This window comes from Pogona vitticeps, chromosome 2 (genome assembly GCF_051106095.1).
Source record: "Pogona vitticeps strain Pit_001003342236 chromosome 2, PviZW2.1, whole genome shotgun sequence".
NCBI lineage: Eukaryota > Metazoa > Chordata > Lepidosauria > Squamata > Agamidae > Pogona > Pogona vitticeps.
In genome coordinates, this window is record NC_135784.1 from 194,000,744 (window position 1) to 194,014,693 (window position 13,950).

The window sequence follows — 13,950 nt, forward strand, 5'->3', positions numbered from 1 at the left end:
TTGTTTGTCCTCACTTCCCTTCAATTTCCAGCTTTCACACAAGCCTTAAGTAATTTAAAATAGCACTTTTTAGTAATATGGACAAGACATACAGTTTGGAAATCTACTTGAACCAAATATGACAAGATGTACATTAGGTACTCTGAGTATTGTATGGCTCAGAAGCGTTATCAGCGGCATGGTTGAAAAGTAAAGGCAAAATTCGAAAGAGCTGCGCTCAGTGTCTATAAACTGCAGAACTCAACGTGATTTTTAAAAAGTGATTGCCACGACCCCTTTTACTAAATCAAAAATTAAACTCAAAGTTAGTCCTTATTGTACTTAATTCGGCAATTATTACATTTCATTGTGTCATAAAATGCTGCAATCCTGTATATGCTTGGGGCAGCCTTGTCCTGGCTGGTGTTGTATTTTGGGCAGTACAGTTAGGAATTCTTTACCAGCTCCAGGAACCATTTTCTTTGGGCTTGGAGAACATCCTTTGATTGGATCCTATTCAGAAGATTTTAGTCATAGGAAATGTATAGGATTGTAGTCAAAATACCTTAGCTCACTCAATGCAGTGTTGTGCTTCATGTAAAGACAAGAAGAGTGGCCATATGGTTTAAAGTTCTTTGCTACAGAAAGGCAAGAGCAGCCTTAGAAGAAGGCAATCCAGAACCCATATTTGTATCCCAAAAGATTCAGGAAAAAAAGCATTCTGATAGCTGACAATAGAATTTGTGTATTGGTCATTAGTAGTCTTTTATTGCAAGCTGAAGACACCACAGACACAAGCATGTAACAAGGGGTGACAGAATCACATTTACAAGTTCTTGATGGCACAGAGATTTGGAGAAAGAAGGGTGAATGTGGTACAGTGCACTACTGAACAAAGACCTAGGGAGTCCCACGAGTGATGAAATAAACACAACCCTCTTCTGCTCTCAGACACCTGGGTACTTTGGTGCAAATGTGCCTTACCATAACGAAACATTCCTTTTGAGGTGGACAGACCAGGTGTAATCCCTAGAGTGACACAATCTGCTTTTCAACTTTGAGGTCTTCCCTCAAAAAACTGGATGCAGAAACAGCCGTGACAAAAAGGCTCTAGGAGATGTCCAAAATTTTCCAAGCTTGGTCTTGAATGCTTACATTTTAGCAGTGATAAGAACAAACAGAAAAGCACTCTGTTCTTGTTTGCTTCCGGGACTATGGCAGATGGGAGAGACTTCCTTTTTAGACACAGTTTGGTTCTCCCCTTCTGAGGTTATTGATCTGTAATGATACACATGGATAAGCAAATGCCACATCGGAACGTTGTGGTTGGTGACCTCTTTACTGCCTTTGGTGCAGCTATCATTGAATGAAGCAGAATAGCCAAATCAGATCAAATGACTCTGGGAAACCAGCATAATCTCCAAACCTCAGGGTGAACGGAGAGATCTCATTTCAGCAACAAATCCTACAAATGTAAAAAGGAAAATGGACAACTGAGAAGAGACAGACTAGGTGAAAGTTGTTGTTTAGTCGCTTAGTCGTGTCCGACTCTTCATGATCCCATGGACCACAGCACGCCAGGCCCTCCTGTCTTCGGGTCAAATTCATGTTAGTTGCTTCAGTGACACTGTCCAGCCATCTCATCCTCTGTCGTCCCTTCTCTTGCCTTCACACTTTTCTAACATCAGGGTCTTTTCAAGAATAGGTGAAAATACTACCTCTTAAAATAACATTAAGCTGGGGAAAGTGCAGAAAAGGACAACCAGAATGATTAAAAGGTTACACAATTTGATGGTCTTCAACTTCAAACAGTGGTTCTTCACATATTGCTCATCCAGATGTGTTGCACTTTGAATCTGAAACCTGATCATCAGCTGTTAGGACTTCAAAGGGGAAGTCCAAAACATCTGGAGGTGCATAGGCATATAAATTGGCGGGCATTATAGAAGTGTATAAAAGTTGTCAGAAGGCAAGAGGGATGCCCCACTCACTGGGGAGCCTCCCTTACCCCACAACAAGAATAAGGAGGAGAATCCCCAGCCAGCACCAGAACTTGTGGCAGAAATTCAGCAAGGGACAGAAACAGGAGTTTACTGAGAACTTGCAGGGTGTAACGGTGAGAGATGTCCAGGAGGAAAAGGTGGAAAAAGAAAGGAAGAAGAGGGTGGAGTTTGGGCAGGAATAGGGGTGGTAAAAAGGAAGGAGAGTTGATTGCTAGACTGGGAATGGGTGTGGATGGAGGATCCCTGGACAGGATTATGGGAGAGGCTGAGAGTGGCTAAAGAAGATGCAGATTATAGAAGAAGAAGGGAGATGCCCTCTAGACCCTCTTATTGGGGAGAAGCCGAGGTGAGATAGTGGAGGAGGAGGTTGAGAGAAGAGAAGGAAAGACTAGAGAAAGGAGAGAGAGGATAGAATGGAGAATAAGAGATATGAGGAAGAAGAATTACAGGGAGGACCCTGGGAGGATTGAGATCCCGAGGGACGAACCCTGTGGAATGTCGATCGGGAGGATAAGATCATGCCCTTACTGGAAGGTTTGACAGGGCAGAACGTGAAAGTCTGGGCCCCTGCTGATTTACCGGGACCACGGAACAATAGTTATGGCAACCTGTTCCTGTTTGAAGATTGAAGACCCCTTCCAGACCCGTTGGCAGAAGGAGAAAAGACTCATAATCATGTCACGGACACTTGTCTACTGTTAAATGCACCAATAAATCTTTCACCTGTTTTGAAGCAACAAAAATCTACTGAATTTTTTGAACCGAAAGAGGAGCCTAAAACCGAACCCTCACAAAAGTATGCAATATGTTTGAGGGAAAATGAGAATGAAGTTTTTGTGTATAAGAGAAATGGGGCACTACAGCTACCTTTACAAAGGCAAAATTTAAGTAGAAGGGAATTGGAGTAAAGCCTAGAAGTTCACTAAGAAAAATGGAATGTGTTAATACTGAGCTTTTACTAGGAAGGTATGCCAATACTTCTTTTTATGTTGTGACAACTGGATTTGGAATTGTAATCATGCTTCTTAAATCTGATAGGGAGGCAGAATGTTAAATATTCTCTACTAAAAAAATTGTTCTTCATATGCTCAGAGAAACTCAATATTTCTGATTAGGAACTCTCCACCTTCGATTTGCTACTGGTCTCTATCGCTGTACTGGTGTCTATTGGGACTGGCTCCAATGCCCCTGCTGGGGACAGTGAGCTTTGCACCTCCCCAAGAGCCACGCGGAGATTCCTGACCCCGTTGTTCACCTCTAGATGGGGGTGTTGGCGCTGCAGACACGGACAACACCATGGAGGCCATGTGTCAGCATGGAGGGCTGAAGATTTAAGGGGGGGGGAGGAGGACTGTTGGTGTTTGAGGCTCAAGAGGTATTGGCATTGCCAGTACCCTAGATGGCCAGCTGGGAGACAATCCACATTGAATCCCCACTTAGCCATGGAAACTCACTGGGGGAGTGGTAAAACCACTCTATCTCACTTACCTTGAAAGCCATATTAGAGCTGCTATAAGTTATACAGAATAAGCTCCAAAGCGCCAAGCATTCCCAAGAGTCTGCACTAGCAATGCTTAGAAGGGAACTGAAGGAATGACCATTGGGTGGAGCAGTATATTGGAGAAGGGAAGGGTAAAGTTCTAGAATGTTCCTGAGATTGTTTTGTACAGGTGCAGAAGTATCTGTGTGGTGAACAACTCAAGCTTCAAAACCTACATACATAAGGGAGAAACACAACCTCCTAGTAATATCTGACAGGAAGCTTTTACAAAAGTTAGTTGTTTATTTCTATTAGGTGACAGAATAACATGGGCAATTAATTGGTCCAGTTAAAAATTTTGATAGCTTATTGGCCATTCTGAAAAAGCCATCCCTCACCCCTAGCAGAGTTTGGATGCACTTCCAGAATGGTCATTCCATTCCAGGGGCAATAATTTCATGCTGGAAAATGAGGCTATGCATTGTAGGCGGATGGAAAGCAAGAAATTACAACTTTAGGAAAAAGGCAGACACTTAATCTACCTTTCCCAGTCCTGCCAATCCTGACAGTTCTCTGGGGTTTCATGTAAGATTCTTCCTTAGCCCTGCCTGGAGATCCTTGGTGGTCTCCCATCGAAGTAGAAACTAGATCTGCCTCTCTTTAGCTTCCAAATTCAGAAAAGATCGGGTGTGTTCAGGGGTGGTCCACTGTTTTAACTTTTAATACAAAGACATCTGGGAAACCAACTAACACTAACCACCTGGAGGTGATTTTTATGAAATGGCATCAACATCTCTCCAAACCACCACTGAACTGTTCAAGCCCGCTTGGGACAGTTTGGGAGAGGGAAGAGATTGACATCATCACATGGCCCATCTGGTTCACTCAGAAAAGTTAGTTTACCTTGCCTTCTTGTGCTTCACTAAATTTATGGAGGGACATCTGGTATACAGACATGGGATGGATTTCAAAGGAACACAGTGGATTCAAAGGAGGCAAAATCTTATGGCATCTCCTGTGCTCCCTGAAACACTGTATGAAGTACCTGCGGCTAAACAAAGTGGTCCACCAAAGTCAGGCACAGTAGCCTGCCTGTTATTTCCTCTAAAGCTACTCAGCCTGTGAAGCTGACATGACAGATGGGTATCTGATGGGCTTCCAAAGAGTTGTGCTTATTTTATTTATTTTGCAAGGCTGGAAAAAAACTATAAATACTATCTTTGATGAGTCAGTGTTCAAGGGGCAATTAACATGTCACCTGGAGAATTGATTATAAAGATATTAGAAAGAGCAAAGGAGCTGCAGGTTTTTAATTTACCCACACCCACCAGCAAATCCGAGTACTTCACACTTCCTTGGAAATGTAAAACTGACAAAAATTGCACAACCTACTAATGGCAGGCAGAAAGCAAGAGAGAACGAGGAGCAGAAATACATACAGAGATAACTAGCCAGTGAGCAAAAAGATGGTTTAGCAAAATAATAAAGCCATAGCAGCACAGGGAGATAGGCAAGAGAAGGGCACTGTGGGGATCAAGGCAATATCAGAGAACTGGCCAGGAGCCTTTCCAGTGCTTGGAAAACTGTTTATCAGACAATCATGTCTGGTAGGGGTTCAAATCAGTTTTTTGAAGGGACCGGTCCAAATTGCTAGGAGGGTCCCAAAGGAAAGGTTTCCGAAGTGCTGTGGGACCGGGAAGAGTACAAAACCAGGAAAGATTAACTTGGGATCCCTGCTCTTCATTCTTTCACAAGGGTAAACAGAAGGTTACAAAAAGACTTCTCCCTTTCCCCACAAGCCCTTCTCCTTCGCACCAAGACTCCCTAGGATGCAGATTACCTGTGAATTACCCAGCATGCACTGAGACACCCCTCCAGCGATGACATCACACACAGCACAAAATGGAGGCCTGTGAAATAAGGAAGTGGCAGTTTCTTTAACATTCTTCCCTTTGACCCTGGGTTTCCTGCATCACAAAGAACCCCCAGAATGCACGAAGAACCCCTAGATCACCTCCCTGCTTCCTTATTAACATGGAAAAAGGTTAACATACTGGGCTGTAACGCTGAGCATCCACTTTACTGCCTTTCCCCTTCTCCATGGAGCCTGAAGCACTACTCGAAGGGAGCAGCTGAGTTACTGAAAAAGAAACAATAGAACAACAACAGAGGATTAAATCCAGAGATTTCCAAGGCATGAGATGTACCCTTTCCTTATTTCAAAACTTCAGAGACATTTCTGGACTTGTTGCATCCTCTGGGCAGGGATCACGAACCCTCTTGCTTGCCTTCTGCCTGTCCCTGTGTCTACCTAGGTACACTATGGCCTGTGGCAGCTACGTAGATGTCAGAGGATGCAAAGAGGAATCCCCACCACCTGGTGGAGGAGAAGAGAGGAGAGAACAGTGAACTGGCAAGTTGCTGTAAAAGGCTGGCTTCAACTGGCTAGCAGATCCAAACACCTTGTGGAAAAAGTATGGAAAGGAAGCCTCTATAACAATGGTTCCCAGCCTTGGGTCCTTAGATGTTCGTGGACAGCAACTCCCAGAAGCCTTCACCACTCGCTGTGCTGGCCAGGGCTTTTGGGAGTGGCAGTCTGATAACACCTGGGGACCCAAGGTTGGAAACCACTGTTCTATAGCAATGAGGCTCCTTCCTCTGACAGAACATGGAACGTCCATCACTGAGTCCATGTGAGTGAGGAGAAGCAGATCTATCTTCAAGGAACCTTGGGGAGAATGCAGGGGCACTGACCAATGTATTTATTTAAATAAATTTATTTATTTATCATTATTAATTTGTTTAAAATATTTTTACCCTGCCTTTCTTCTTAAAAGGACCCAAACAAGGAGCATTCCATCCCAAATTAGAAAGATATTCTTCTAGACCATTCAAGGCAGTGGTGTTAAAAGTTTATTTTCCTGTTTTAAAAAAGGGATGAAAAAGTGAAGCAGAATTGTTTGGGATTAATTGGATATTGTAAATACAATCCCCCATCTGCAAATTGTAAGAATTTCTCCACTTGCGGGCTGCTTTCATTATAGCTACAGAAAGTTATGAAAATTCCTGGACCAAACTTTTCAGCCCAGCAGAAGCACTAAATGCTGCCAAGAAATCTAACAGAGTAAGATTTTCTCCATATGCTCCTGATACTGTATAGGTCATCTACAAAGTCAACCAAGGAAGTTTTAATTCACACACAAGGCTACAAATTAGATTGAAATGTATCTAAATAATCAGCTACATCCATAGCTTCCTGAAGCAGAGATGCCACTATCAGCTGAAATCCCTTGATGCAGGGTGATTCTAATTCAATTCTTTTGAGTAGACTAGATTTCCCTAAGAAGGGGGTTGCACTACAGCATCTTTCATGGCTGCAGACATATCATATATTGACTGCTTCTGAGTATCCTGGTACCTTTGATAAGCCAGGATTTGTACATGTTAGTGTCTGTTCTTCATCTGTGAAGTGTGTTATTAACTGATCACAGAAAGCCATCCACCATTTCAGCCATCACCCTGACAGGCTGGCAGGTGAAGTATGGTTCCTCCATCTGGAAAGCTCCACTGGCTGATACAGTGGACACAAATACACAGAGGATTTTTGCCTCCTTCCTTCATGATACCTGAACTTAAGCTCCACTGATGAAGCTGAAAGGAAACAGATTCAGAAAAGGCAGGAGAAAGAAAGTGCTTCTCTGTCCAACACGGAAGTCAGTTTGTAGAACTTGCTGTCAGGGGTTGTGGGAATGTTTGTTAGCTTTCTGCCAAACTGAATGACATAAAGGTGCAAACAGACATGTAATACAGCTCAATACAGTATATATATATTTTTAACCCATTAAAAGAAATCCCAATTCAGAATGGGACAATTAGGTTGGGGGGGGGGGTTAACATGTTATCTCATGAAGTAGCATCAGGCTCTGAAGTATATTTCACAAATAAATATATTTGTGAAATATAACAGCACCTTACTTCCCTTTTCTCCATCACACTATTAGAGCAGTGCCCCCCCCCTCTTTTGCTATTGCTTGGTAGGTCCTGGAGGAAAGCAGAGGCTGAACTAAAGGCTGATTTAGCCAGGCTTTCATCACATCCTTTCCTAAGCCTACAAGTCCATCCTCAGTGCCTAGTGTATTTTGTTATTTCTTTGACTATTCCAGTTCTCAGTCAGGGCAGATCTTAAGAATCTCTAAAGAAATCAATCTCAAACTGGCCCCATTTTTAGGCCAGATATGAGGGATATCATGGAAGATATTCTCCCTACTTAGGAATAGGCCATCATGCCCACCTCTTATAAATGAGCCTTAATTAACAGTTCCTTCCCCTACACAAAGGCCCCTGTCCAATTATTGCAGTGTGGGATGTGGAGACCCATCAAGTCTTTCTAGTACGAAGGAGAGTGAAAGGGTAGTGCATCCACTGAAACTAGTAAGGCTCTCCTAGAACACACAAGAACTCATTTTAGTCTTTACCTGGTGAGCTGGTACTGCTGGGTGTACAGACACTATCATCTAACCAGGAATTCTGAACCAGAGAGTCCTGCTTCTGGGGACCTTCAAGGGAACACATCAACTCCTGCAGAAGAGAAATAAGAAGCAGGCCTTAGAGGGCAGTTTCATGCTGTTATCAACCCAAATTTGGAATTATTCATGTAAAAGAGATCTAAAAGCCATCACACTAACCGCCTCATTCTCCTCCTCCTCGGAAGTTTCATTCTCTCTCACTCCACTACAACAGCTGCTCCCATTGGATGAAGAACGAGACAGAGGTTGCATCACGCAGTAACCTGATGTCTGGCTGGAAAGGGCTCTGCCGAAGGAAAATGAAGGAAAATGAATTCCAAATCATCGCCTTTGCCATTTGTTCAACTTACATGTTTATATTCCCCCTTGTGGCAAAACCTCACTATACAGTAGAGAAGTCTTAAATGCTGCACAGACCTAAGGCGAAATGACAATAACAATTAATGTGGAAAATCCTCCAGGACTGAGACAGCCTGATTTATTTTATGTTCCATTGACTACATGATGTACAAGTCAATGTGAATCAGTTTGGAGTTTCCCCCACCAAAATTGTAATTTTTTCCTCCAACATCACAGCTTCTACTTTTGTTCCTAATTGAATTCATCCACATTGGCTCAAGCAGTGTGATCGTCTGAGCCGATGCAACTTCAAAACCAAATGGGCAATCAGATGCTGGCTCTCTCAGCTTGCTAGTTTAAGACAGTGAGATAAAAAGCAATGGGGCATTTTCAGAAGTGTTCAATTCACCTTAACTGAGCACTCCTTGTCTCCAAACTATTTTTCTTATGGACTTAGAGAAAGCATTGGTGCACCAGGGGGGCTGGAAACTAAAGGGAAAAAAAGACTGGGGTGTCAGTAGAAAGCGGGGAGGAAACTGCTTGTTAAAGCAGCTTCAGGCAGCTTTGGCAGCTTGTTAACATAGCCCTTTGACACTTGTTTAGTTCTGATGTAGCTATGCCTCCTGCAAATCTAGAGGGACAATGCAGTGTTACTTTAACAAGCTGCAAGCAGGGCAGGTTGACAAGTTCCTCTTTTCTCCCTTCTGACTTCTGTTTGTTCGGCTAAATCAAACTCACCCAGAGAAACCTGATTTCCTAGGTGAGACTTCACAGACTATCTATTTGCATTTTTCCTGCTGGTTAGTCACATCTTTACTCTGGCCAATTGGTTCATTAGAGACCAATATACTTCATCACCGTATCTTCTATTGTATATTATATGGTAGGATCAATGTTTTTTGTCCACGCTGAAATCTTCTCACACCTAGCAGTCTTCCACCAATCTCTTGTTCTGAACTCACTTTGTCTTTCTGTTGGGGAATTCTGGGGAGCTGGGGCTGGAGGAACCATCCGATTTGAGGTCAAAGAAGGGCCCTGGACTCTCCAATACCTTCGGTATCCTTTCAGCAATGTCTTTGCTGGGGAGAAAAGAAAAACATTTTACTATCGAGAGTAAGCATTTCTTCTATTAGTTTTGTAAGACATAACTACATATTCTTCTCGGAAGCACAGGGACAACATGGATCCCTCAAAAGATCATTAGCAGAAGGACTGGCTCTCTTGACAAGTTATCACAATATGTCCTGACAACATCACTCAACACTTAAATATGCGGATACTATAGATATCACCAGCACTGTATTTTTTGCTAGATTACTATGGCCAAAATCCTATTGCACAACTATACACGTGCAACTTAAAGTTGTATGCACAGTAGCTGCATTATAGCCAAGATGGAAGTGTTATCTCCTAAGCACTTCCACTTGTGCTTTGCACAATCGATTGTGCCAGGGACACACAACTACACAATTCCATCATGCAATGCCTTCTTGCCAGTCTTAACAAAAGGCACATGTAGTGGTCTATCACTGAGATATACACGGTCCGACTCTGGAGATCCAAGGTTGGAAACCACTGGGATAACCTGACAGGTTAAACCCAGGAAGAGTTTTGCATACCTTTTAATCTTGTGGTCAGCTATACTTATTAGAATTGTCAGAGACAAGGTTTTTACATTCAGGTCATTTTAAATGATCTTAGTGTAACCTGTGGTTTGCAATTAAGATAAAGATGAACAAAGGCATTTTAATATTTAGAGGCAACATGTGAACTGAAACATCAGTTTTGTATTAATCAAAATAACAATAATGCCTCTCTCACACACATACACACATAGACACACACACAGAGAGACACACACCAAAAAACCCAAAGAATTATCAAGATATGGGGGAAATTGAAACTGACACATCTTGCGCAACCATACACAAACATTAATTAAAATCAAAACTGAACTGAGTATTTTCAATAAAAGTTAGTATTTTATAAGTTGGGTTTTTACTCCACCAGAAGCCTATCGTACTCTGGACATATCATGACAGGACAAGACTTGCTGGAGAAAGAAATAAGGGCAGACAAAGTGGAAGGTAGTTGGAAAAGAGGAAGGCCTGACATGGGATGGATTGACCCAATAAAAGAACCAACGGCCTTTGGTTTGCAAAGCCTGCGCAAGGCTGTTAATTACAGTACCTTCATAGGGTCACCCTAAGTGGAAGCAACAACTGTAAGAAGTGGGTCACTTCTTTATCCTAAGCACATCCATTAAGACTCAACACTGGCTTAATATTAAAGGAACATCATATTTTATTTTAAAGGTTTTATCTCTCATGGTTCTAAGGAAAAAGAAACCAATTCAAGATGCTTCTTACAAGCCACAGTTCCTTCAGTCAAGTGTTAAAAGACATCTAATTGTCATCACACAAGCTTTCCAGTTTACCCGCAACTTGCAAATTAGTTTGTTCTATGACAAGTCATCTGCACAGACATCATCTGCACTCTGATTATTCCAATAAAAACCTTAGTGATCTCTTCCTTCAAATATAAATATGCTTTTCTATTCTAACAACCTGCAAATTACACTGTAAGGATAGAACCTGAGTGAGACAAGGGAACTTCCAATTTTATCTTCTACTTTCTACAAACTAGTGGGCCACATGTTGGCACAAGTTGGCAAGTTTTTGGTGGTACTTCCTGCTGAGCAGATATGCATGGCTGCATGACTGTAAGTGATGCTCAAACACCTTAAGCCTTGCCAGGATCTTATGCTCTGGCATAAAAGAAGATGCTAAAAGGTTATGCTTAATACTTGGTTCTGCAAATAGAAAAGAAATGCTACCCCACTTGCCAACTCACAAGGGGCTATTTACTTGAACTGAATGAGGAGATATATACAGGGATGAGCTGTCGATGGAAAAATAGGATATAAAAGGAGTTCCATTTGTGGCACTTGAACGTCAACAGTCCTCTGGGAGGATGGGGTATATGGAACCGCACCCCGCCCTTCCTCTCTTGTCAACAAGAGGTCTTTACTTAAAACTGGGTAGTTATATAGCCTTTTTTTAAAAAAGCTTGAGACACAGCCATACCTGTCATTCCTAAAATATTCTTGTTGTCACTGCACAATCTCTTCCTGGGCATTTTATCTCAAATTGTAAACAGCAATTGTTAGCAAGAACTTAACTAGACATAGTTCACATTTACTACCAACCCTGTTCAGGGGGCAAGCCAAGATGGCTGAGAGTTGAGTGAGTTGACACTAAGCCGGCGAAAGCTCTGCTGAAACCAAATGCCTCCCAGCCTAGGAACGCTGGACATTTCTTAGGATTGCCCTGATCGTAACCTAAATTTGTGCCAGCATAGTGACTGGGAATCTGGGCTGAGAGGGGTTTGGATCCAGTGTAAGTGAGCTCCATGCCTGCTCCATTCCTTTTTTTGGCTCATCTGCTGACTCATCTCAGCCAGCACAAGGGCAGCTGTACTGGCACAAAAGGCTTTAAGCATTCCCAACTTATGACAACCAGTACAGCAAGCTTGGACTGCACTAGCAATCATTTTAAAACACAAGTACAAGTGGTGCCTCGCATAGCGAGCGCACCGTTTAATGACGAATCCGCATAGTGACCTATTTTTTTAGATTGCTAATGCGATCGCATTGCGATGTTTTAATGGGCAAAACATCGCATTGCGATGATCGATAAGCGTTTCGCTTACCGATCTTCGCATTGCGATGTTTTTTTAAACAGCTGATCGGCGGTTCCAAAATGGCCGCCGGGTGCCCAAAATGGCCGCCGCAACCATTTTCGCGCTGTTTCCTCGCTTACCAAGGGCGCGAAAATGGCAGCGCTATGGAGGATCTTTGCTGAACAGTGAGTTTGGGCCCCATAGGTTTTTCTGTTCCATTTAGCGATGTTTTCACATAGCGACGATTAATCTGGAACGGATTAACGTCATTATGCGGGGCACCACTGTAAGTGCAAATAAATACAATTAAGCACAACTGAGTAAGTTGTCTATGTTAATGCTGGCTATAGAAGACCACACTTCACAAATCCTTATCCTGCCTTTTCATTGCTGTCTACCAGATGCCTCTAATGAAGTGGTTCTCCAACTGGGGTCCCCAGATGTTCTTGAGCTGTGTGACGTCCCTCTTTCACGTCACAACGGTCAGGACTCTCTCTCACATCACACTTTATTTACGCTGCCACCAACCACTCCTTCATAAGACTCTTCAGACAAATGTATGATTTTAAAAATAAAAACTTGTATTTTATTGATAACAACAGAAGGAATGGTAAATCACTTTATCAACTAAAATAAAAAGGCAATCAGTAATAATAAAGTATCCCCTCATACACACTATCACTCAGACCTTAACTCTTCATAACTCTCAACTAACTAAAAACTGTCCCACATCATTCACTCCCCCCCCCTTATATACACAGCTCCACCTCCTGGAGTCCCACCTCCTGCTCTGCTATAGGCAGATGGGTTCCAGCATAACCATGATTGGCAGGTGACGTCATCGCAGCCGTCACAAGCTGCTATTCCCAGAAACCTTCACCACTTGCTGTGCTAACCAGGATTTCTAGGAGTTGCAGTTCAAGAACATTTGGGACCCAAGTTCAAGAACCACTGCTCTAACATATAACTGAGAAACATGAAAGGTGACTTGGGCAGGAAGAGGGAGTAAAGAGAGTGTTAGCATATCCTTAAATGCAAACACACCGGGTTCTAGAAGTATGGTATTTGCAAAAACATTTAACAATGCAATATTTTAAGATGAAGCATCAGTCTGATTTGGCTCATTACTTTAAGGCATCCTCTTGTACATTTTTACTCCTTGAGAAGAATTTGGAAACATACTTAAATCATATCCAACATACCAAAAAGTAATAATCAAAAACCAAATAATACAAATAAATTCAATATTTAAAAAAATGATGGCCCACCTCCATTCAGCTCTTCAAAAACTGATAAAGCATTTTAAAAAGCATAATAACTTTTTTTTGTCTCTTCCATCTCTTCAGATTTAAGTCATAAATCTATTGAAACCCTGCCCATACTAGAGCATCACAGTGCCTTCTATCATTTTGGATGTTTCTGAAAAATATATTTCATCACAAACAACACTGAGATAAAGAAAGTAGCTACGGATACTGTAGGAAACTATGCATATACATCTATTAGACCACTTTTACCCATCCTCTTATGTATCTACAACTCCAGGCACTGGGTTCTCCTTTTTAGCCATTCTCCCACTGAATCTACTCCCATGCCTTCTCTAGAAATTTGTAAAGGTTTATTTTTGTTGCCTGACTGGTCTAAGGACTTTAACAATAAACTGAACTGAACATGTATCTTCAGAGTGGATTCCCATCTTCTCAGAGATGCCACATGATGTTCTCCTAATGTTGATGCTTCTAGAGTTTTGTTCTTCATTTATGGACTACTAGTTTGGGAAGTATATAGTTCCATACCTTTTCTAAAGCTCTTCTTCTCTTTCATTTCACAATGGCTTTCCCCGTTCCGTACAGCGATATTTTCACATCGCTATGCGAGGCACCACTGTATTTTAAAGCCAGTTGCACAGAAATCTAAAAACTCTAGAAATATTGCATGACAG

At 42.1% G+C, this 13,950-nt stretch overlaps 1 protein-coding gene across 10 annotated transcripts in view; it reads right to left on the bottom strand.

The window, feature by feature from the left end:
- Nucleotides 1-719: 719 nt before the first annotated feature.
- The window catches only part of LOC110091475 (rap1 GTPase-activating protein 1), a 68,757-nt gene continuing 55,526 nt past the window's right edge, over nt 720-13,950 (bottom strand). For 6 of the 10 annotated variants that reach the window (XR_013541312.1, XM_020815621.3, XM_078384757.1 and 3 more), the window contains 6 exons: nt 9,290-9,406; nt 8,148-8,274; nt 7,938-8,040; nt 5,517-5,602; nt 5,303-5,372; nt 720-1,444 (listed from right to left, as the gene is read on the bottom strand). Coding sequence is in view for 8 of the 10 variants with exons in the window: in XM_020815621.3 (XP_020671280.3) it covers nt 5,349-5,372; nt 5,517-5,602; nt 7,938-8,040; nt 8,148-8,274; nt 9,290-9,406 (457 nt within the window). In the remaining 2 variants the exon portion in view is untranslated. Of the gene's footprint in view, nt 1,445-5,302; nt 5,373-5,516; nt 5,603-7,937; nt 8,041-8,147; nt 8,275-9,285; nt 9,407-13,950 lie in introns of those variants that run through there. The other 4 variants (XR_013541313.1, XM_078384756.1, XM_078384754.1 and 1 more) reach the window with 2 other exon arrangements.